Source organism: Gobio gobio, assembly GCF_949357685.1.
Source record: "Gobio gobio genome assembly, chromosome: 12".
Lineage (NCBI taxonomy): Eukaryota > Metazoa > Chordata > Actinopteri > Cypriniformes > Gobionidae > Gobio > Gobio gobio.
In genome coordinates, this window is record NC_137105.1 from 37,780,829 (window position 1) to 37,807,498 (window position 26,670).

The 26,670-nt window shown below is 38.8% G+C and overlaps 1 protein-coding gene across 4 annotated transcripts; it reads right to left on the reverse strand.

The window, feature by feature from the left end:
* Positions 1-2,523: 2,523 nt before the first annotated feature.
* On the reverse strand, positions 2,524-25,787 carry vamp4 (vesicle-associated membrane protein 4). 4 transcript variants are annotated; one of them, XM_079832125.1, is made up of 9 exons: positions 25,627-25,781; positions 22,596-22,728; positions 16,980-17,081; positions 13,855-13,901; positions 13,674-13,724; positions 10,156-10,256; positions 5,514-5,593; positions 3,754-3,805; positions 2,524-3,599 (listed from the first exon to the last, which is right to left on the reverse strand). In XM_079832125.1, exons 2-9 carry the CDS (start codon positions 22,596-22,598, stop codon positions 3,574-3,576), a joined length of 462 nt encoding a protein of 153 aa, XP_079688251.1. In that variant the 5' UTR covers positions 22,599-22,728; positions 25,627-25,781; the 3' UTR covers positions 2,524-3,573. The 4 variants fall into 4 exon arrangements, with proteins under 4 accessions (XP_079688251.1, XP_079688250.1, XP_079688252.1 ...); XM_079832124.1 differs by having other exon boundaries at positions 25,662-25,780; XM_079832126.1 differs by lacking the exon at positions 22,596-22,728 and having other exon boundaries at positions 25,662-25,787.
* Between the last annotated feature and the right edge of the window lie 883 nt (positions 25,788-26,670).

Sequence of the window (26,670 nt, forward strand, 5' to 3'; positions counted from 1 at the left end):
AACCATGTGCCATAATAGAAGTCCATAATAAAAGCTTCCTGAGATCGCGAAACATACATCGTGGCCATGATGTTTTCTAGTTTTCACTGGCGTGGCGTCTTGGAGCGCAATAAGTGGGCGTATCGTATTCAAATAACTTGACAATTTGACGTCATCTAGTCAGAGAAAAAGCTTCGGTCTTCTAACGATTATTAAAAATGACTCAGAATCGACTCTTACTTTTGAAAGAAAATAACTATATATACGATGCACTGTCATATTTCAAACTATGCAGGATGTTTTTGTTCACTTAGATCTATGTTACACACTACATGAAAGGTAAATTTCAAAATTCCATGATAGGTGCTCTTTAAAACGTCGTTATTAAGTCCATCTCACCACAGTGACTCTACAATATTTTTACAATGCGACGACAATAGTTTTTGTGCGCAAAAAAAAAAAAAACTCCTTTATCCAACTTGTTCTTGTCTTCCGTGTGTGCCTCCACGACGCATGCGCGAGAATATGACGCAGATCTGGCGCTCGGACACATGACCCAGAAGCGATTTGTTTACAAGCAGAGGAAGACGCGCGTATCTAAGCTGTTGAATTCTACATTGATCGTGCTTTAGGTCTCGGCGTAGTTCTCAAAATGGGGTTAGAGTGTGCATTTCATGGATTCCCGAACCCCGGCGCTACGTCATTCTCACGCATGCGTCGTGGAGGCACACACGGAAGACAAGAAGAGGTTGGATAAAGGTGTTATTTTGATTTTTTTTTGCGCACAAAAACTATTGTCGTCGCATCGTAAAATTATTGTAGAGTCACTGTGGTGAGATGGACTTTGTAACGACGTTTTAAGTGCCTTTTATGGGTCTTGGGAGTGTAAATGTACTGAATGCCAATGGAGGCCTATCTGAGGCCTTTCTCAGCCATCAGATTTCAACAAAAATATCGTCATTTGTGTTCCGAAGATGAACGGAGGTCTTACGGGTGTCGAACGACATGAGGGTGAGTAATTAATGACAGAATTTTCATTTTTGGGTGAACTAACCCTTTAAACATACCAAGGTATGTCACAGCCTGCTTTCTAGAATACCCCCCAGATCTTTCAATCTAATGGACAAAATAAGCTCACTTAAAGGGTTAGTTCACCCAAAAATGAAAATTCTGTCATTAATTACTTACCCTCATGTCGTTCGACACCTGTAAGACCTCCGTTCGTCTTCGGAACACAAATGAAGATATTTTAGTTGAAATCTGATGGCTCTGAAAGGCCTCCTTTGGCACAATGGCACGGTTCACTCTCAAGACCCTTAAAAGGTACTAAAGACGTTGTTACAAAGTCCATCTCACTACAGTGGTTCTAAAATAACTTTATGAATCGGCGAGAATAGTTTTTGTGCGCAAAAAAAACCTAAATAATGACTTATATAGTGATGAAGATTTCAAAACACGGCCTCATGAAGCTTCGAAGCGTTATGAATCAGTGAGTGGAATGAGCAGTTTGGATCGCCAAATTTCAGCAGTTTGGTGGTTTGACACACGATCCGAATCATGATTCGACTCACTGATTCATAACGCTTCGAAGCTTCATGAGTGTTTTGAAAGGTCTTACGGGTGTCGAACGACATGAGGGTAAGTAATTAATGACAGAATTTTCATTTTTGGTTGAACTAACCCTTTAATTTACATATGCGCATGGAGATGACGGAAAAACAGAGCATCCACTTTCGTTTATGCTCTGACAGCCGCAAGACCACACCAAACACCATGAGTGCTTGTTAGAAATCAGGAATGGTGAGAACATTGTGCTTTAGCTATACATTTTTCATCTTCAAACTAAACTTGGGTCTTCAGCCAACAATGTTGAAGAGCCCTTCCGATAATGTAAAAAGGCGTTTTTTTGTGGCTGTTTGAACGCATTCGACCACATGAGCGTCTACATTACGAAAGAAATCCGGTTGAATGCATTTTGACTTCCTCTGAAAGTGGACAAGCTCAAAACGTTTTACACCCCGTTTACACTTTGTATTTAGCGGCGTCCACTTCGGGGCCTCAGGGGAACGCAAGCGTTTTGCGAGAGAACTAAAATGTATTGTGAAAGCAAAGTTCCGGGGTACACAATACTAAAATATAAATAATTTTACTCTCATTTCACTTTTTTTCTCTCCACCATGTCCCCTTAGGGGCTCTATATCATTCATACAGAATGTGTTTTTGCGTTTAAACAATGGTCAACATGTCAAACATGAAAAAAAACAATGAAATGCAAAATCGTGTTATGTGTGGACGGCCCCTTGTGATCTCAATTTACTCTTTTCAGCCGTAATGCGTTGTGAGTGAACCGAGAGAAATTTTCTGATTGGTTGCGTTTTGTGATGGTCACATCCTGTCCACTTTTCCGTGTTCGGTGTGGACTGTGAACAGATATAGGCTATTGCTTCTCACTGAAATCCTAATGTATCGAACCCGACTCGAATACACCTCATGTCCATCCGTTTTCCTGTCTCGCTCCCCTCTCTGCAATGAATCAGACCAAATGCCCTTTAAAATCACTTTATTTCAAATGCAAGATTATTTCACAGTCTCCCGAAGGGAAGTCAATGCTGACTTACATGGGAAATAGATATTTACAAATAAATATAACAAAGAAAAAAATGCAACAGTCAGTAAAATAATATGGATTAAAGTTTACAGATGTGTTCAGGTCACCTTCAGCAACAGTCAACCAAATCATCATCACACACAACTATTACATTACTGACCAATAACAAGCTGTTCAAACTACACCAGTGAAGAAAACTACAATTTTTACAAGCATGGTAGGCTGTGAAAAAAGCTTAAAATAATTCCTTCATATTAAAATAATACCAACTCAACAATTAACCACGATCAATTAAAAACTTTGTTGCGAAAAAAACAAAAAAAAACAGCAGGTAATAGCAGCAAATATTAAGTAACATTACTTGTTGCCTTTCAGACTAACTTTAATTACACCCAATGTTCATCCATGTTAAAACTTACGGAAGTAATACAGACAGATGATGAGAACACCGCCATGGTGCAGCGTGACATCATCAGGTTTCCTATTTGGCCCCGCCCACCTGAGAAGAGAGTATTTCATAGACCTACCTATGTGGGAAATGGACACTCTAATGGTTAAATGTATGTGCACGCGTCATGGTGTAGGCAGAGCGGCTCTAACGTATAATTAACTATAAAGTGGACATCGAAATACCACCAGAATGCAGGGCTAAAAAAAATCTCTATGTATAGTAAATCTTTCATTTGTTTTAAGTCTTACTGAATGCATATACAACAAATTAACCATTGTGTTTGTGCGCATACAAGAGATTGGTCTGCACCAGTGTTGTGCCTTCATTGTGAGAGCTTGATATGTTGTGTTGTCATACACGCACAAAATAAACTCTGCCCCTGTTTGTTACGTTTCCAGACCCTGCCAAAATAGGCAAATACAGTGGGCAGCCCAACCCTGTGCAGCGCCCCCTCTGGTATGGAGGAATGACATCAGGAAGATGAGGGAGAGGAAGGAGGAAGAGTACGTTATGCCTCTAACCTCCTGGCCAGACATTAGCGATACCGCAAGATCACAGGAACTGCAAAAAAAAAAAGAAAGAAAAGAGGGACGCAAATTCAAGAGAAAGAAAACCTGAAGTCAAATACTCTCAAATACTCAGATGGATTGTACTGACAGTTTACATATGTAAAAGTTAAAATGAGTGTGTGTTTGTGTGTGTGGAGTGGACTTACTGATTATGATAAGGAGAAGGATGACCACTACCAACGCTACAATCATTTTCATCTGGTGACAGGAAAAAAATAAATATGATAAACAGGCCTAAAGGACCCCATAGTGTATGATTTCTAAAAAATATATTTTAACAGAATATTTATGGAACAACATTAAAGGGGTGATGAATTGAGAAATCAACTTTCTTTTGATTTATAAAAGTTCATTGTGACATAAGAATATCCTGCAAGTTTCAGAGCTGAAAACGTCCTTGTTAGTCAAAGAAAAGCTTTTATTGACACCGGGCCCAGGAAACGTTAGATCTCAGAATATGTCGACCACTGACGTCATAGAATGCCGAAGCACCGACTCGTGGAGCTAAACGGGTCGCGTTACAGAGCAATAAACAGGCTGGTTCCAGCTCACGTGCGTAAGACATTGCGCGTTTGTTCGCTTAATTTCACCGTAGAATCGATTGTAAACAAGATACAGGTCGAGACTGGATTTGCAGACATATTGAGATTAAAACACAATGCTGTACCTTCTATATTGGATCCGACAGGAACGGTGCAACACACACTTATGTGAGTAAAACATGTTTTTTATATGTGTTAGTATTGCATTGTTACAGATCGTTTGATATCTATTGATTACATACCTTAGCACGCAGACACAGGCTCCTTTATTTGAGGTGTTATTGGTTCATTCGTGATCAGACTTGGACTTGTAACGTTATGGGCCAGGGCTCACAAAGCCCAACGTCCCGGGTGTTTTTCAGACGTGCAACCAAAACGTATCACCGGGCTGCCGACGGGCTATCTAAAATAGTGAAATAACATTCCATTATTGTGCACGTGTGTGTGTGTATGGTTCGCGGTTATATTCACTGATCCGGCCAGCCAAGTAATAAAAAAAATTACATTCCAATCAATCCCGCGTGGATGAGAGAGAAATCATTGTGTTTGTTTGGTAAAGGCATTTTGCGAGTCCTGTGAGCCTCCAGACGCTTTCAAAACAATCCCCACATGTACTGAGGGGAGCTGAAGCTCATTAAATATGCAAATCTTATCCAATCCTAGCCGTGGGCGTTTACTTCCAAGTCTTCAGTGCGGCACGCCCATAAAAACCAAGCGTTTCTTCAGAGAGCCTCAAAACCAGGGTAGAAAATAGCCTATTACTTATTCATTATGATGTTTTTGAATGTAAAAACCACGCAAACGTCATAAGTTGACCTCAGACCACAGCATAACATTTTTTAAAAAGCCAGTTCATGACCCCTTTAATGTGTTTTGTTTTGTAATAATCATGAAAAGGGCAAAAAGCCCCCAGAGTTGGTACAAGTACGGTACTTCAGCTACAATAATATTTTATTACATGATACGACTAATATCATATTTTTTTTAAATATGATGGCTTAATTATAAATGTTGATCATTTCTCAACTTAATAAATATTGAGCATCTGATCATGATCTAACCATGTCAAGTCAACAAATGGAAAGCCCAGACTTGTTATTTATTGTCAAGTCAATTATTGTTCAATTTTTACACCAAACAAACATATTCTTCAGTTGATTTAATTACCTTGAACAAAACTGTTATGTATGTATATGTGTGTGTGTGTGTGTGTGTGTGCGTGTGTGTGTGTGTGTGTGTGTGTGTGTGTGTCATAGTGAGATGTGAATGGTTTAGAGGAAAATAAAACCATTTCTACACCAATGGAGTCACTATACACAAAAGTAAAGGCCCTTCAGATTTAGAAGATCATCCAGGAAGCTCACCTTCATGTCTCTCCACCACATCCTTCTGTGGAGATGCTTGGCTCTACTGCTGAACGCTGATGCATTGTCCGACAGGCTTTCTGAAAGTCACGTGACAAGAGGTTCAGTACTAAGGTTTACTTCCATGCATGCTTGTTATTTTATAATCACATACACTCATATCCAACTGAGACTTTTATATGGTTTATCTTTGCCTCCTAGAGATGCTTGTTGACTTTCAAAGATGCTGTTGTGGGATATTACAGCTCTGCAACATGTGGGACCAACTAAAACACGTTCAGCCTCATTAGTGCAAAAACAAGAATCAATAAAGCTGAGCTCATACCAACTGCCATTCAACAACCCCACAGAGGATGACTGTGTACCGCCAGAAAGATACAAAGAACACAGGGACCCTACTAATACAGAATGCTTCAGTTTACCTGAAATTCATGAAATCAGTCTTATGCAACTCATTATGATGATCAACTTTAGGATTAAGCAAACTAAACATGGCAACAGTATTGTTTACTTAATCATTTGTCCATCCTTATGGATGATGCACAAAGGCAGCATTGCAGACAACATATGGAAAACATTTCCCTTTGTGAAGTGACAATGTCTTCCAGATGCTGCACTATAAAGCTACTTGTTGTCCATTTGCAAACAAAGAGGAAGTGTTGTTTTTGAAATGGAAACAATGGATACAGATACTCCCTTTTTCAACACACCTGTCAACATAAGCGTCACGCCAAAAAGTGTTGCAATTTCAGCAAGGCAGCAATATGCGGGACCGGGTAGCCTGAATGCCAGCCACAACATTTGAGGTTGGGACTTGCATTTACATTTTACATTTATGCATTTGGCAGACGCTTTTTAAAGCAATTTCAACATTAACTTGTACATTATTCAAATTAAAAGATGCATTTCTTAAAATGAGTTAATGCGCTGTGAACAAACAATAAACAATTCATTTGTACTAACATTAACAAAGACTAATAAAAACCAAAAAACCCAATTGTTAGTTCACGTTAGCTAATGCATTAACAAATGACCTTATTGTAGTGTTAACCATCTCTTAAGTTTTGTGAGCTTTCATCTAACATTTGTATTATTTTTTTAGCTTTATTCCAATTATCAAATAAGTTAATTTTAGTTAACATTAACAACACTGCTTGAAACTTTGCTCCGCTGAATTTAAAGGGTTAGTTCACCCAAAAATGAAAATTCTGTCATTAATTACTTACCCTCATGTCGTTCAACACCCGTAAGACCTCCGTTCATCTTCGGAACACAAATGAAGATATTTTAGTTGAAATCCGACGGCTCAGAAATGCCTCCATTGGCACAATGCACGGTTCACTCTCAAGACCCTTAAAAGGTACTAAAGACGTCGTTACAAAGTCCATCTCACTACAGTGGTTCTACAATAACTTTATGAATCGGCGAGAATAGTTTTTGTGCGCAAAAAAAACCTAAATAACGACTTATATAGTGATGCCGATTTCAAAACACGGCCTCATGAAGCTTCGAAGCGTTATGAATCAGTGAGTCGAATCATGATTCGGATCGCGTGTCAAACCCCCAAACTGCTGAAATTTGGCGATCCAAACTGCTGAAATTTGGCGATCCAAACTGCTCATTCGACTCACTGATTCATAACGCTTCGAAGCTTCATGAGGCCGTGTTTTGAAATCGTCATCACTATAGAAGTCGTTATTTAGGGTTTTTTTGCGCACAAAAACTATTCTCGCCGATTCATAAAGTTATTTTAGAACCACTGTAGTGAGATGGACTTTGTAACGACGTCTTTAGTACCTTTTAAGGGTCTTGAGAGTGAACCGTGCATTGTGCCAATGGAGGCCTTTCAGAGCCATCAGATTTCAACTAAAATATCTTCATTTGTGTTCCGAAGACGAACGGAGGTCTTACGGGTGTCGAACGACTTGAGGGTAAGTAATTAATGACAGAATTTTCATTTTTGGGTGAACTAACCCTTTAATGCACTGAGGAACATTGACACTGTGGCGCTATCACATAATAATTTCATATTACGAAATATTATGTGCGTATTATTAAGCAGCAAAAACAGCCACACTGGCTCAACCAATGGAAACCATCATAACTCTGAAGTGTGGAAATGATACACACCTTTTTTCCTCTTCAAAGTCAAATCAATGCAACACTACTCTTACTTTTGAACTCTGAACACAGGGGCTACTGTTACCCCAGCCTCACAAGGTTCGTCAACATGCACGTCTAAAGTACAAAATCGAATCTACAAAAACAGTACCAGACATGTGCATTTGTCATGGGGAAGCTGAGCTTGAACCTCCTTCAGTACACTTGACTCCAAAATGTTATGTTATGAGATTAGTAACTAATCTCAGAACAACCTGGACATCATGTTCATTTATTTTCCACATCTGGGCCTGAAATAATAAAAATATCACACCATTCTGTGGGACAAGGGACATGTTAGCCACTCTCCATACCATATGTCCCCAGGCAGTTCCAAAACGGAATAACAGAAATGGGACATGACTCACTAGGATCAGGTCTGATGAAATCTGAAACTAACAGAAGGTTTTATTCATGTGACATTGGGATTCAATACACTTTCCCACAGTTCTTCAAAACAAGTTTGGTCAAGTGTAATGAGCTGTTGAATATGTTTGATATGGAAACAGTTTACATACTTCCCTATCTATATAAGCGTTGCCCTGAAATGATTCACATATGCTTTGCGAATCTTACTCTGATTAATTTAATTTCCAAATGAATAAAATTGAATGCTTTGGGAGCTAACATTGCAAATATTGCATATTTCCACTCACATCAGGACAAAAGGAACTTGAGCTGAGCAACAGAAGATCTGTTGTTCAAAAACTGTGATAATTTTACATTTTCACTGGCCCCACCTCAAAAAGTAATAAATAAGTAAAATAAATAAAATATGCCTGGTTATTGTCTTCATTGTTTTTGACCCATAACCGTAATAAACGGCCTAGGAGTCTGATACAGACGAGAAGAAATTGTTGAATAAAGTCGCTATTTTTGTTTTGTTTTTACAAAAAGTATTCTCGTCGCTTCATAACATTAAGATTGGACCACTGGAGTCACATGGACTATTTTAACAATGTCTTTACTACCTTTCTGGGCCTTGAAAGTTGCAATGACGTTGCTGCCTATGGATGGTTCAGATGCCTATGGATGGTTCAGATGCCTCTTGGATTTCATCAAAAATATCTTAATTCGTGTTAAGGAACAACATAAGGGTGAATAATTAATGACAGAATTTTCATTTTTGGGTGAGCTAACCCTTTAGGATATAACGGACTATGTTGCCGATACCAGCTTTGTTCCAAAAACAAGGACTTTTGTGTTACAATGTTGCATTTTCTTCTAGGTTCAGTTCGCTTTCACTAGGCAACCTTTCAAAGCGTACCAAAATGTGTTTATGTAAGTCACATGCCAGTAAAACTGTCCTCTTATTGGTCAGAGTTTCTTATTGCTCTGTCATCCATTAAGATGATTGACAAGTTCGCTCCACAAGCTTATTGTGGATTATTTGTAACTGTCGACAGACACACCACAAACCCTATACAAATGTTGCAGTCTTTCCCATTATTATATGTGACCCTGGACCACAAAACCAGCCATAAGGGTCAATTTTTTAAAATTGAGATTTATACACCATCTGAAAAATGAATAAATAAGCTTTTCACTGATGTATGGTTTGTTAGAATAGAACAATATTTGGCCGAGATACAATCTAGAAAATCTGGAATCTGAGGAAACTAAACTAAATATTGAGAAAATCGCCTTTAAAGTTGTCCAAATGAAGTCTTTAGCAAAGCATATTACTACTACTAATAATTTTTTTTATATATTTACGGTAGGAAATTTACAAAATATCTTCATGGAACATGATCTTTACCCAATATCCTAATGATTTTTGGCATAAAAGAAAAATCTATAATTTTGACCCATACAATGTATTTTAGCTATTGCCACAAATATACCCGTGCGACTTATGACTGGTTTCGTGGTCCAGGGTCAGATATAGCCAATATAAAACAGATAGACCAGGAAGTAAGGCTTCGTTGGGACAACATTCTGGCAATTCACGGAGAAAAGCAATTACACAATGCTCTTTGGTTTTCAACTGCAAACTATTGTGCTCACTCACAAAATTAGACCCTGCTGCTTTTTATGTAACACATTTGCGGTTATGAATTATGATACTGCTTGGTTCATTGGTCCGCTGGGTCAGACTGCTTTCTCACCTTAACCGAACTGCTCCAGAGTTCGTTTGCAATCTGGCTGAGACCACCTCGTTCAGGCGATCTCGGACCAATTGTTTTGGTGCGGATCAGAGCGTGATTGCGGTGTTTATATATGTCTAAACAAACCGAACCAAGCGAGAAAACGCACCAGGTTACAAATGCTTCAAACGAGCCAGGTGTAACCACCCTTAAAAAACACATGCAAATGATACACTTTTGTGATGCAGCACTGGCCCTAACTGTCCCAAGCAACGTTTACGCTTGGCGCGGTCCTTGGGCGGTCCTTATTGTTGAGCCTTGATGTTAATCCCTAGAATTAAATGGAATCACAAAGTGCCTAAATATTCATAATGAGCTGTCCACGTCCATCTTACCAGATTTATCCTGCAACTCATCCAGACGTTCCCCACGTTCGATCACTTTGGAGATGTTCTCCTGCATGACATCAATGACCTCATCAACTTGAGACTGCACCCTGAAGGCCACCAAGAAAGAGAAGACAACATGAGAGAACAATCTGGCACTTCCATTTAATTCAACAGAAAATGTTAACAGCTTAGATGCACATGTTCATGTCTGTGTTTCTAATATTTTGAAGAGAATCCTTTCTTCTTCAGTAAACCGCTCCAGATATCATTATGACTACGATCTGTTGACCCTGCAGTGTCGAGAGTAGGTGAGAACGTTTTGCTAGACGTGGTCTAGACACATCCAAATAGTTTAAACTATTTGATCTCGTAGACGTGACACGCAAATACGCACTAAATAGCTTGTGAGGTATTTAGCTGCTCTCATACACCTGGCACAAGAGGCTGGCATGGCTTTTGGAGACGCAGCCTGTGAATGAACTGAGAACAGGATGTTTTGCCCCTTGCTTCCATGCTTGGATGCCCAACTAGTACACACCCTGATCTGCGCCAAACGGCCAATCGTGAAGGACCTCGCTCATCTCTTGCATCTGGTAACCTCTTGTATACAAATTAAGTAACGCAAGAATCCAAGACGTTCATGGAAAAGGTAAGAAAAAAACATTAGGGAGATTTCACCTTCCAAGTTTTCCCTATTAAATTCCATTATTTTATGTGTTACTCCACAGTGCAGCAAATGGTTACATAAACCTGTGGCTGCTCACATGGGGCGAAGCTCAGCAGGGTTTCCTTTGGGAGAATTACTGCAGCATATTAGTATGTACCAAACTTCATAACAAAGAACAAAGAAAAGCTCACAGTCCGGCTACTACAGCTTTCGTCAAGAACCGAGGATTTTTGAATATTGGGAGTAGCTGTTTACTTTTTCCTGCAAATATTATGTTGTGTCATAGAAACCCAGATGGTTACAGTGCTTCCCTTCTTTTCGGACGGGAGGTGTGTTTGTGGGTGTGTGTTTTCACAGATGTCATTATAAGGAGTTATATAAACTCTACAAGACACAGCGACATGGGCAGTGCTTCCGCAGTCAATAACTGTGATTTCTATAACATCCTGCCAGTGGAAATTATTAGATATCGGTCTCCACATTCCTAAACTGAACCAATTCTACTATTTGGAAATAGCTAATTGTTCAATTCTGAAAGGACCCCCTCACACAGGTTATGCAACAGACCGTTGCAGAGATGTTGCTTCAATTTGTGTGGCTTGTTGACAGCTATTGCTTTTCAACAGAATCAGACAGTTTTCACTTTCCAGATGATAAAACAGATGCACATTGAAGTAAGGACCTGAGCTATATCTAGACAGCAGAACATCATAAACACTTGGCGGTGGGCTCTTTTGGAACTCATCCAGTAAGAAGCTCCCCGCGAAAAAAACACCCTAGCAGCACCCTGGCAACCATCCCCAGCACTCATTTTACTTACAGCTGCAAGTGTTGTAGTCAAGACCAACTTGTTCGACTTCCACCCCCAATAACGGGTTCATAGTCTTGACTCGCATTCAACCATCTTTTGGTCTTGGTGTTGACTCAGACTTGAATGAGCCCATCCCGACTAGAAAACTGGAAACTGCTCTATGGATATATGTAGATAGTGACAGTCTTGGAAGACTCCGTAAGAATGTGTTTGTAGTAGAACTGCCCCAAATAGTCGACTTAATGTTAGTCAAAGTAAAGAGGCTTGAGGCCTATTCGGACGGGATTAGTTTCACATGGAGAGGTGCGGTAAAGTAATTATTACCAGAGCTTCTCAGTGATTTTAGTCCCGTCTAATTGTGCCATTTCAGTAATCATTACAGACAATGTTGGTTAGTCGCAGGAAAAAAATACTGCCAAGTCAGGCAGGCCTTGAGGGACAGATCATTAACGGTGGTTCCTTGTGGTAATTACAGTATGTCGGGAAGGAAATCTAAACGTTTGCCTATCATCCATCAACCTCAAATATGGATAATCATTTGAAACATGCAAGTAGTAGCAACTTTACTTGCCCGCTTGGTCTAACGTTAACCTAGATACTGTAAATGTGTGTAATTATTAGGCGCATATCCAAGTGTTTGTGCGGAGTGTGGAAGCAACAGCGCTAAAATACTGTCATTTTTGGTCATACAGATAAGAGAAATACTGTAAAGGGTCTACTTTTATGTGTGTAAGCTCACAATAACAACAAAACGGTGTGCTTTTGTAAAATAAAGCAGGATGCGCTTTCTGCCGTCTCGATCTCCCTGAACTACAGGCAGCGCTATACTATTTACGTTCGTACACGGAGATGGCGAGTCAGCATCTTTGCATCCTACACTGGCTCAGTAAACACTAGTTTATGTAAGGAATAATTGACTATTAGAAAAATAACGCATGATGTATTTCAAGACATTTGTCAGGTTTTGTCCTTAAAACGCTCGTGTGCAGGACTAATTTCTTATGCATCTAAACCCAAGCCTCCGTTGCTAACTGCAAAACGTCATTTTAGAGCTAGTAACGGAGGCTTGAGCCACTGATAACAGACTAATGCAGTTGCAATATATGACATTTACATTAACATTTATGCATTTAGCAGACGCTTTTATCCAAAGCGACTTACAACTGAGGAGTACAGGAAGCGATCCGTCATGAGGAGGCAGCGAAACACAGAAAGTGCCTGAAGTACTAAGTTTTGGACATCGCACAGAGCATCACTCACTAGGGCAGGGAAGAAGTAGAGGAAAATAGAAGGAAAATAAGGAAAAGGAAAGGTTTTTTTTGTGAGAGAGAGAGAGAGAGAGAGAGAGAGAGAGAGAGAGAGAGAGAGAGAGAGAGAGAGAGAGAGAGAGAGAGAGAGAGAGAGAGAGAGGTTGTGGATTTTGGTTCTTTTGCTGTTGTAGGCTGTAAAGTTAGAAATAATTGAAATAATTTGGCGTAGTAATATGGACATGTAATGAGGTCAAGACCTGCCTGGAACTACTTTTGCTGAGTGTTTCCCTGAAAATAATTGCACACCTTAGAATGTTCATCAACCAATTCAATTCAAGCATTCATCAGCCCCGTAGTATTATAATAAAAAATGTCTCATTGCTATTTTTTCTGGCACATACATAATGAATACTTTTGCAAGTGATTTGCGGCAAGCTTTAGTTAGAGACTTTTTTGTTGTTGTTGCTCAGAACAGGCTATATATTACGCCTAAGGCTCATTATGGTTTAGTATTCCCCCCAGTATATATATTTAAGTAATTCAATTAATATAAACATGTGATTAGTTGACTAATGGCTTAAATAAAAGACTACTATTCAGATAGATAAATATTTAGTCGGGGGCAGCCCTAGTTTGTAGTTTTATACCAATCAATATTGTTTTGTATTGCATGTTCATAATTTTCCATTAAAAATGTGTTTATGAATGTATGGATTCACACACATGGAGTTGTGAGAAGAGCAAAGCAAGTATAAAAGTGGGCCAGTAAAAAAAAAAGGCCTATAAACATACATACTGTCTAATTTTGTCATTTTGGCCTCCAAATCTTGGTCCCGTCGGTCCTCTCCTGCAAATAAAAATCCATTTCAGTAACCAAGTCTTAAAGAACTTTCCTGTTAAAGCTGTGTGCAAACAGTAATTAATGCTCAAAAATCAGTTTATTTGTCGATGGTGATTATGCATAACTACAGACTTACAGGAAAAAGTCCTCCTCTTCATCCGAGTCTTCCTCGAGCAGGTTCCTCTGCAAGTTAAGAAGATCAGGGTGTCAGGCTGGTTAGAACTGGTGCAGAATGGGTTTAATACAATATTCCGTCTGAAGACATAACAGTGAGCAGACTGAGACTCATAAAGATCTTATTGTGAAGTATACAGTCGTCCACCAGCCGTCAAAGACAACAGAACACTCTGAAGGGCACAATGTGGGAACAGCGCGTGACAACAGTATTCCTGGAACGGAATTCACCTGGAGATAAACCCGTTCAGAACACAAACTCCTACAAGGAGACAAGAGATACGAGTCCATGTGGTCTGCATTTGTGCCATCTGATCTCTGCTGCAATGAATCACAGATCAGGAGGCATCTAGTTGACCTTCCATTAGTTTTGTTGAAACATCCATGACTGATCACATATAACAAATGCCTCACCAGATAATTTCAACATCCCGATGACTAATGTTATATAACTCTCCATAACTGCATCCAGACCTGCGACCCTCATTTAAAATTCCATCTGGACAATTCCATGATAACGTCAACCTTACCACGGAAAAACGAAACGTTTACCAAAAGAAAATAAGTTTACTGTAGTAAAAAGCTATACATTTAAATGGAAATGCATTGTTTAAAACGACTCCAACAATCAACGACTCTTGCAATGTTTGTGTATACAGCTACTTAAATGAGCGGTGAAGAGAAACACAAATCACTTTCATTACTACTGATGTCATCAATCTGCTTCAAGCTAAATGTTTTGGAAAGGAATGTCCGTTAAAAAGTAAGGTAAGGTTTGATCTCTCTATCTAAAATATATTGTCCTACAGATTCAGTTCATGCATTTTTACAATGAATCATGACTCATTTGTAATACTAACTTGAATCCGTTTTGCTAGCCACAAAATCTATAGTTTGATCATTTAGACAAACAAATGGAACTGAAATATAATAAACTTTTAACATTTCATATGTCTACCCAACATCTAGGGTAGTGTACATACCAATATCTCAGTGCAAAGTCTGGTGGTTTCAAAGCATTTTTAGGCTTGTTTCTCACTGTCATATAAATGTTGCCGTTTCCGGAACTATGATGTTTTTCAGAGGTGTCAGGAATATTCAAAAATGATTCATACAGTAACTGACCTTACATTTCATGTTATGACCGCACACAACACTGCAATTGCTCATTTCGATTTGGCCCTCTACTAGGGAATATTTAAAAACAAGGACTGGGTCTTTTCACGGGTCACGGTCAACGGTGTTACATAACCGGCACGTGGAAAGCCACATTCATCTTAGCTCTATTGCACATTCTTGCTCTCTCAAAATTCTGCTGCGTAGTTCGAGCTTCTATGCGAGGCAAATTAGAGGAGGCTTTTCTTTGGATGTGCTAATGTCCCAATCATACATCAGTCGGGATTTGTACCCAAGTGAAATACACAAGGTTATCATATCCTGGCAGTGACTGTAAGGTCTGGCAGGGTTTTTAAGGACAGACTCTCTAGGACTGGCAGAAGATGGAGGCATTGAATGTTAATGAGATTGGAAATGACAGATTCTTGGGAAGGGCTCCGCTAGTTTATAACCCCCTGCGTGAGCTAATGTCGGTTACATCACAACTTTTCCGTTCGCCTGGTTTTGTTATTCAAATAGAGATGTATTATTGCTTATGTCCATCTGACAAGAAGCCTCTTAAGCAAGGAACACACCAAACCGACGCCGACCAACTAGTAGCGACGAAAGCAGACTGCAGAGTTGGCTCACGTTGGCAGCGTCTGGGTCCAAAGTTGCTCTGACCCACCAAGCAGATGCTCGACATTCGACGGCCACGCAGCACGTCCGTTCTCCGCCTGCGTAAGAGTAAATAGCTTTATGTACCAGCTGGTGGCAATAGTCTGTTTTTGTTATTCAAAGCGGGAAACCGGAAGAGCTACCCCGTATACCCTATATAAACAATTCACCTCATAATCTCACTCACCACAGACGCTCACTTCTGTTTTTTTTCTTTCCTTGTGCACTGGTTCGCTAGCAGAACAGCCAATCAGAACGATCAGATGGCCCGACTGACCGACAAGTGTCGACGCCGATTCAACATGTTAAAAAAATAGCTGACAAGGACCAACGTCAGCCGATGGTTTCGGAACACACTGAGAAAACTTAGTTGGCCGACGCACGAAAACTGCCCGACGGCCGACCGTCGGCTTGGTGTGTTCCAGGCTTTATGCTCACCAAGGCTGCAGTAACATTGTTAAATATTATTACAATTTAATATAACTTTTCTATCGTAATATATTTTATATTCAGCAAAGCTGAATTTTCAGCATCATTACTCCAGTCTTCAGTGTCACATGATCCCATTCTAACATGCTGATTTGCTGTTCAACAAACATTTCTTATTATCATCAATGTTTAACATGAACTATTTTTTCAAGATTCTTCGATGAAAGTTCAAAAGAACACTATTTATTTGAAATAGAAACATTTTGTAACATTATACAGTACGTGTCTTTTGAATCAATCACTTTTGATCAATTTCTTGCATCCTTGCTAAATATTAATTTCTTTAAAAATAATATGAACAATCTTGATTACTTTGACTGCTGGAAAGCAATGCATGGGCCAAAAACACTCATTTTTTTCATTTAAATAATCTAGTTTACATATGATGTCTGTTTATTTCTACAAAATCATGTTCCATTTTATTGTCGTTTTTCTGTTTATTTTTCTCTCCATCTGTTTTATTTTTCTTCCATCTCAGTTTATCCACTGCTATTATGACATGTGGTAACTGCTTGACACTGTTAAGAACAAATTGCTCTCTGAAGGGTTGTACAACACAGGAGTTGAAATGTAGTGTGTGAGTGTGTGTAATGGCATGAACGCTGCAGTTGTAGATGGGTTATGCAAGTTGTGCGGACACTGGGGAACATGAGGGGAGAGCTGTTTACTCATATAAACAACACAAACAGCTCATAGGGAACAATGGGGTTGTAAAAGTGCAGAGATGTGCAAGTCTGGCTCTGGTCAGCTTTAGACCTCTCATATCCATGTTGTCATCACCTCTTGTTACTCTATATGGTAAAAACGGACTCCTCAGTGACTTACCCGCTCACTGCGAATAGAGCCGGTGACCTCCTCATCATGCAGATGCCGTTTGAATTTGGGGGGCATGCTGGGGTCGAGCTGCTCCTCCCTCTCTGGCTCCCTCTGTAGGCAAACACAGGAAGCACAGCTGTGATTGACTAGATTTATGTCATTTTGCGTCTCATTTTTCTCATATAATAAAATAATTTCAGCTCAAATAATATTTCATGTCTATTTGTGACCCTGGACCACAAAACCAGTCATAAAGGTCAATTTTTTTAAATTGAGATTTATACATAATCTGAAAGCTGAACAAATAAGCTTTCCATTGATGTATGGTTTGTTAGGACAGGACAATATTTGCCTGAAAATCTGGAATCTCAGGGAGTAAAAAAATATAAATATTGAGAAAAATGCATTTCAAGTTGTCCAAATGAAGTCCCTAAAAATGCATATTACTACTAATAATACATTTTTGATTTATTTACGGTAGGAAATGTACAAAATATCTTCATGGAACAAGATCTTTACTTAATTATCCTAATAATTTTTGCCATAAAAGAAAAATATAGATAATTTTGACCCACACAATGTATTGTTGGCTATTGCCACAAATATACCCGTGTGACTTATGACTAGTTTTGTGGTCCAGGGTCACATTTGATGTCCAGTAAGCCAGTAATTGTAGCTAAATAATTCTATTTTGGGCTTATTTTGAAATTATGACCAGGTGACTGTACATTATCGCTTATAAATTGATGCATATGGCATTACTGTCATGCAGTACAGTTCATTTGCTTAAAGTTAGGCTTGGTTTGGTTGACTTTTGCTGTGCATTTAATACAAGAAGTGTGCATTTATCAGCTATTTTACAATGCCTTTGAATGGGACTCACCTAATCAGATTTTAGAGCTAGAACTAGGCCTATTTGTTCTTTAACTGTTAATTTAGACCAGACTGTGACCTAAGTGAAAGCTCAGCTATAATGACCACATATTTGAGCAGGGGTCTGTAAATCGGTTCATTAGACTGAACTTTAAACCATAAAAGCTGAACTACTTTTAAGTAAATCGGATAGACCACCCGTTATATTTAACTAGTTTAGTCAAGGGGATCAATCTAGCCACACCGTCTGTAATGTGAAGCTTGCAAACATCAAACAGAGCAGTTAAAGACAAGCTCTAAGTTGATGTCAAAGTCATAACGTTCCTCAATGTGTATTTGCTTTACATTCACCCAGCAGTTCATTTTATGGTTAAACCATTTGGTCATTCTTTTACAAATCTGTAGCCTGTAGCCTATATATAGCTAACCTATAGCTTTGAAGTCCACAGCAGGTTTTCAACTAGAAACTACCAGACATATAAACTTTACCTATGGAACAACAATTACTGGTTCTCAAACAGTCCCTCCGATGGACAGTTTCTCACCACCGAGCATTAGAGTGCAGATCTAGAATCAGTACAACTAATAGGAAACTCATTTTAAAATTGTAGCTTGCCAAATTCTAACATGCTTAACCTTAACCTTGATAACAGCAATATTTAGCTAAATACTTATGTCCCCCAAAAGACAAAAATGTTGCACTGAGACTTCAAGGAAAACTAAAGTGTGAGATTTTGGCTCTATGATAACCTTGAGCAAAAATATCATGGTTTCACGATATTGCGATTACAGCTCTAAAATGTGTTATTTTTAAATGTCTGGGTAAAAAACAACTTTTTTCCATGGAACAAAATATATTTTATTTTTAAGCAACATATAGAATATTTGGAACAGTAGTAAACATGAATTGATCAGCTAAAGACAACTACTCCGATGTACACTTCAAGCAGCTCTATATCCCACAATTCAACTTGATTGTTATGTCACAGCTGATCACGCTTAAATGAAGTTTATGATATATGAATTATTTTGAGAATTAATCACAGTGCATATTATATTAATTATGTTGAGATTAAATAACATAATACTTGTGGTGGCTACTGTAAGTTTATACTATTGATATTTTTTTCCTTCGTGTAATTTTATTTTTCTCCAACAGCTCATATACCTTTAGGATTTTAAATATTTTCTCCAACAACTTGTATGCATATAGAATGGTGCATAAAACAAAATTAATAAGAGACCCTTTTCACAGACTGTGATGACACGTTTTAACGGTCAATCCTGCAACGTTTTTTTTTGTATTCGTATTTTTTTTGTTTTTAAATGTATGTACATTTTTAACACTAATACTTTGCATTTTATTACTTTTGCATTGAATTACAAAAAACAAGTTTCAAGGGTGTTTCTAATACAGCGTCTATGGGAGTGATGGTAAAAACGAACATATTTCTCTCTTTTGACTGCCGTTTGTTCAGTCGATTTGTCCTACCTTGTCAGATTTTGCTACCTCCCATTAAAACAGTAGGTAGCACGATTCGACAGCAAAAAATGCTGCCTATCAGATTGCGCTACCAGCATCATATTCATCTGATTTGAGGCTTTATTAATATCCATACCTACTCCTACCCTACACCTACCCTTAAAACTATGTAAATATTTTAAATAAATAAATATTAAATATGGATGTAAAATGCTACCTATCAGATTGTGCTACCAGAATCATATTAATGTGATTTGCTTTATTAATATCCATTAATATCCATACCTACCCCTATCCCTACCCTAAACCTACCCTTAAAATGTAAATATAAAAAATAAAAATAAAAAATATTGATGTGGGCATGCGCAGTAAGCCTTGGTAGGACAATCTGACGGGTAGGATGAAATGTCAGGACACCGTTATCAACCTCACTCTATTTTTTTCCCTCTTTTTGAAAGTTGTGAAATCACTATTGTGGCGTTTTTCTTTTGCCATTTAAGCAAATGAGCACAAACATTTAATGTATTCTCTCATTCACAACTATAATAGAGGGACCTGGAAATGTGAAAAGGGTCTAGTAAAAAGGGGTTTAAAGGGATAGTTCACCCAAAAACGAAAATTTGATGTTTTTCTGCTTACCCCTAAGGCATCCAAGATATAGGTGTCTTCGTTTCTTCAGTAGAACACAAATGAAGATTTTTAACTCCAACCGTTGCTGTGTGTCACTCATATAATGCTTGTCAATGGAGACTAATTCTATTAGAGTAAAAAAAACATGGACAGACAACTTCAAATTAAACCCAGCGGCTCGTGACGACACATTGATGTCTTAAGACACGAAACGATCGGTTTCTGAGAGAAACCGAACGGTATTATGCAAATATATCACCTCATATCAGACGTATGTCTTCAGCTCTCCAGACTGCCATCACTTCCCGTAGGTGAGGTCAAAATAGCGGCCGGGTCATAGATATATACATAGATACCGCATTAGTGCCTGCGTGGATCATGGCGTGGATCGCTCGAATGAGGAATCTACGTATACATATCTATGACCCGGCCGCTATTTTGACCTCACCTACGGGAAGTGATGACAGTCTGGAGAGCTGAAGACATACGTCTGATATGAGGTGATATATTTGCATAAATACCGTTCAGTTTCTCTCAGAAACCGATCGTTTCGTGTCTTAAGACATCAATGTGTCGTCACGAGCCGCTGGGTTTAATTTGAAGTTGTCTGTCCATGTTTTTTTTACTCTAATAGAATTAGTCTCCATTGACAAGCATTATATGAGTGACACACAGCAACGGTTGGAGTTAAAAATCTTCATTTGTGTTCTACTGAAGAAACGAAGACACCTACATCTTGGATGCCTTAGGGGTAAGCAGAAAAACATCACATTTTCGTTTTTGGGTGAACTATCCCTTTAAATAATAAATCAGCTCCTTAGTGATTCCAAGTGATCATGGGCTTCCGCCAGTAGTGGGAACTCGTGCAACGTAATCAATGAGTCCACGAGATAGAGGGAAGTAAGTGAGTGAAGGGCATAAAAAATTGGAACGCAGCCTATATATTTATATAATTACATCCAAACTGCTGTGATTTGATGATCGCACTAAGCCAGATCTCATTCTCACATCCATTCATTGTCAAAATTCATTAAAAAAAACATGTACCGGGAAAATTACAAGTAATGGGTACAGCACCGATTTTTACTGGCATTTGATACTTTGAACCCTGGCTACTGTCCCGCAGATGGCGCCGCGTGCGCATGCAGGGCTGTCAGAAGCAACCCGTGCATTAAATAAATGTTTTAGAAAACTAAATATTTTGCAGTTTATTTAGTAATTGTTTGGGCCATTTCACGATTTCAATCATCATACGTTGATCAGCTACCGCCACCCCTACCCCTCGTCTTTTCCGACGGAGGAAAAAGTTCCAGGGGTCAGCCATCCTACACACAAGTGACTGACTGCTCGCACCAACCAGAAGGGGAGAGGTCGTGTTACTCTCTATGCTGCACACAACCTGAGAGATACCGGTCACCGGCCCATGCCTACAAGGATCTCTAACTAGGGGTGCTCCGACTGATTGGCAACCGATCGCTCTCGGCCGATAATAGCTTTGGGATGTTTGAAAGATGGTCTTATAAAGGCCAATCTCATAAACCGATCTCATGCTGACTACTCATAAAGTTGCACACCTGCCATGAGAGGTATGGCATGACATGCAGCGTCTCAATCTTTGTCCGGCGTGGGTAAAATAATTATAATGCTGAAGGTGAGGTACGATTCATATTTCCTTATTAAATAACAAAGTCATTTGAAAACTTTCCTTGAGACATAAATTCATAAGTGAATCACCGCATGCTCGCTCTCTTTCCCTCTTAAAATGCGCAAATGGCTTCACATCACCACATCGCGTCTGCACTAGAAGCGAGCTGCACAGTTGATACAGGAATTGTCACTTGCACAATCGAGGCAGTCGCATCGTCACTAAAGTTTATCATTTGCATTTCTTCTTAAGTCTTGCCAGTGTTAAACCACTCTCCTAGAAGGTACGCTCATGCACACTCAAAGTGAACACACATAAACCGCCTCACAAAGAGCTTGCGAGTACCAAATTGTGCTAAAATGGTCAGATACAGTCTGTAAAAATCCTGATTGGAGCATCCCTATAAATAATTCTGCATTTTAAAAAGAAGGCTTCATGTATCAGTGATCGTAGCGGCAGATATGGTTTTCTGTGGTCGACCAACGTGATCGGCTCCCAAAATCCTGATTGGAGCACCCTTATCTCTAACAGTCTTTTATTTTAAATAAACAAAACAAAAAGATGGTCAAAGGAAACGATAAACTAAGTAATCCAATGGGGAAACCACAAACGTGAAAAAAAAGACAACAACCGACAATGAACTAAAGAAACTATGGAATAGACATACGAAGCAGTTCATTGACATTAAGCAACTTGCTAAAATGAATCATTCTAAGAGGGTGTGTTTGTCTAATGTACAACACAATGTGACATAATAAACTGATGTAATAGCGTCATGCTACACTGATAGCTTCTTACTGAAAAAGCTCATCTATTTTAACAGCTACTGATAAATGTAATTAGGTTGTAGTTAAATGTGGCAGCTACACTAGTTTTGGCAAGTTACTCATTTATGAATTCTTGCTTTTTATTCATTCTTTAATAGACAAACTAAAGCTGCTTCCTTCCTCCACCCACTGGACAACACTCTCGACCCAAACTCCAAGTCTAGTACCATTGAGTCCACTGTCCTCTGCTCTCTGACTGCTCTCTGCTTCTCTTGCTGGAAGAGCTGTAGGAAAACGGCTTCTCCTTTATCCAGGAGTACGGCAGAGCGTTCCAGAAAGCAGGAAAGGGGGAAAGCGAGGCTGGGGACAGGGAACGAGAGGAAGGGAAGAGAAAAAGGTTTGAGAGAAAGAGCATGAAAAGGTAAATAAAAGATGCCAAGACAGAGAAATAAGGACACAGAATCTAACCACCACCCACCATTTACTTCTCTTTAAGATCATTTCATTGCAAAAAATAGACCTTACCATGGTGTCTTAAAGACTGTCATCATTTATTCATCTTCCCCTTTGTGTGAGGAACAGACTGAAATGTGTTACTCTTTGACCTCATTGTCTTAGAATATTAAATTGTTTAATTACGGTTTAAACATGCTAGTTTCAATGGCAGAGTTCAAGATAAATATTTCCATTACAACTGGAGCTGCCAGTTTGCTACGTTTCAAATAATGATCCAACAGCAAGCACAAACTATGCAAAAGCGGCAGACCTTCCAGCGCACTCAGTGTCCGAATTCACTAACTCCTTCAAGTGGACTATATTAGTGGAGTAATGTAGGGAATAATGAATGAGGGTATAGGGGGCGATTTCGAACACAACATTGGTGTTTCCTAATGAGTTATATGAGTCACCTGAGAACCAATGATGTTGTGCAAATGTGTGGTCAATCTCAATAGGAATCCACTCAATCAGAAATTTTGCTACGGGTCACCAACAGAAAGCTGCTTGGTTTGAAAGTGACTTCCGAGAGCACTGCATGTGCTTCATACCCCATTATATTGAAAAAAGACAATGAACCTTTTTTGCCTATGAAATTTTGCATGTGACCGTACCTTAACTAATGTTAAAAATGGTGAAACACAACTTTAATATTTAATTCTCAACTTTAATTTAACTTGAAAATAGTGATATGAAATATGGATGTTTGGATGGATGAAAATAGTCATATGAAATATCGATGTTTGGATGGATGAAAATAGTACTATGAAATCTGGATGGATGGATGGAAATAGTGGTTTGAAATCTGGATGGATGGATGGAAATAGTGGAATGAAATCTGGATGGATGGATGGAAATAGTGGAATGAAATCTGGATGGATGGATGGATGGAAATAGTGGAATGAAATCTGGATGGATGGATGGAAATAGTGGTATGAAATCTGGATGGATGGAAATAGTGGTATGAAATCTGGATGGATGGAAATAGTGGTATGAAATCTGGATGGATGGAGGATGAATGGAAATAGTGGTATGAAATCTGGAGGGAGGGATGGATGGATGGATGGATGGAAATAGTGGTATGAAATCTGGAGGGATGGATAGATGGATGGATGGATGGAAATAGTGGTATGAAATCTGGATGGATGGAGGATGAATGGAAATAGTGGTATGAAATCTGGAGGGAGGGATGGATGGATGGATGGAAATAGTGGTAAGAAATCTGGAGGGAGGGATAGATGGATGGATGGAAATAGTGGTATGAAATCTGGATGGATGAAAATAGTGATATGAAATCTAGATGGATGGATGAAAATAGTAATGTGAAATATGGATGATAGAAATAGTGGTATGAAATCTGGATGGATATAAATAGTAATATGAAATATGGATGGATAGAAATAGTGGTATGAAATCTGAATGGATGGATGGATGGATGAAAATAGTAATATGAAATATATGGATGGATGGATGGAAATAGTGGTATGAAATCTGGAGGGATGGATGGATTGATGGATATAGTGGTATGAAATCTGAATGGATGGATGAAAATAGTGGTATGAAATATGGATGGATATAAATGGTGATATGAAATCTGGATGGATATAGATAGTGATATGAAATCTGGATGGATGGAAATAGTGGTTTGAAATATGGATGGATGGATGGATGAAAACAGTAATATGAAATATGGATGGGTGGAAATAATGGTATGAAATCTGGATGAATGGAAATAACGGTATGAAATCTGGATGGATGTAAAAAATGGTATGCAATCTGGATGGATGGAAATAGTGATATGAAATTTGTCTGTCTGGATGGGTGGATGGCCATTTGTGGGTGTATAAAGAACAAGTTGGGACTGGAATGATAGCAAATAAAACTAAAAGCTGAAATCTGGCCATGATACAAATGCAAACTATACAAACCACCAAACCCAAATTAACAATCTGACAGCAAAATGTTTAAAGATTCACAAGTGATCACACTGATTAAACTTTCATGTGCGTCACATTGTTATGGAACAGCTTCATAACAGACAGCTCACAAACAATACTAACAGGTTAGGCATCATTCCAGTGTTCTCTCCATCACCATCACTGCCACTCAACGCTTCAGAAACACTGAGATCACTAACAGATGAGAAGAATTTTATAATTCAGGGAAAAAGAAAGCCTTGACTTTCTATCAACAACTGTGGATTAATCAGAGTCTGTTTGAATAACTGAATCTAAATGACACAATCACGGAGCAGAAAATATATAATGAAACAATGAACAATACGAGACTGGAAAACAAGTCCTTCGCTTATTCATTTGTCAATTCATTTGTCAAATTTTACAGGACTCAACTTAGTGAGATCAGGATGTAATGTGATGTAATGTGCATATGGACCTAAAAATATTCAAAATATTAAGATTAAGAAACCAAACAACTCCTAAATGTACTAATTTTCATGCAAAAATTCAAATGACCACACATAACCGGTGATTTCTAATAAAACAGCTGATGTTCCTGCCCAGCACCTGCTAAACAGAGCTGTATGCTAGTCATCACAACCATGTAAACACTGATCCTACAAGACGCTAAAAGATCGACTCAAATGATAAGACATGCTTTGAAGCATGAAATGAAACGATCTATGAAGATTTATGGAAGGGTTGAAACACTGAAGTGAAAGCAGATGGGATGACAGCTAGCATAACTGCTAACACCTCTGGCTACATCACTGACCGCTTGACAGACAAACAAACACACACGTACAAAGGCCTCAAGAGTCACATCTCCGGCCAGTCTACCTCGGAGATCTTGTTTTTGTCGATTCCTGTTTGGAAGAACCGCGTCTGTGTGTTAATAATCCTGATCTGAACCTGATCACAGCGACGCGTCCTGAACGACGATGCCTCTCGCTCGGCTCTGAAGCGGAAGTCAACACACAGCTGGACGGATTCTGTTTCCTGCAAACACATCATCATTTTAGTCATCACCATCTTCATCTTCTAATAAATATTAAATCAATATAGTAAAAGTGTATGAAAAAAAATCCTCAACAAATCGCCACCATTATTGAAATCATCAACATAATCTAATCGATGAAAACCACCATCACCGTCTAATAATAAAATAAACATATCTCCATCAAATAAATGCAGTCTTGGTGAGCATAAGAGATTGTGTTTATCACACAAAATACGTTTTTATACATGTACGCACAGAATATATAAATTAATTTATATGTATATTATATTTTTAATAATTATTGTGTATGAAGGTTAACTTTTCATATCAGTCAAGTTGAATATTTTATTGATCGGATTCCCCGAAAAACACTGAAAACAAATAAAAAACCAAGGACTTGAGAGGATTCATGGAACATTTGGAGCAATAAATTCAGATCATCCTGTCATGAACAAGAAGAAAAAAATGCAGAGTGGTGCAGCTCTTCAGAGGAGAGATGGTTTTGTGAGCAGGCCCGGAATGTGTCCCGAGAGCTACAGGAGACATGATCTGTAAAACAGGCAACCTTGAGAAATGTTTCACATGGGGATAGAAGGTGCTTTGCAAAGTGAAAAGTGTCATGTGTCCAGTGTCCCCAAAAAAGGGCCTTGCTAAAGGTCACACTTTTAATACTTAATTCCCTTGTAAGGATGCACTTATAGACATAAAAGTGAGGTTTTTTTGCATGCCTTTTGAGCAAAAACCTGGCGTGCATCTCAATCAGCTCCCTAGTTGAGTGTACATTCGGGCACTGGAAAGGACAGTAAGGAAGGACCCACATTGGGTCATTGATGATGATGACGTGACAAC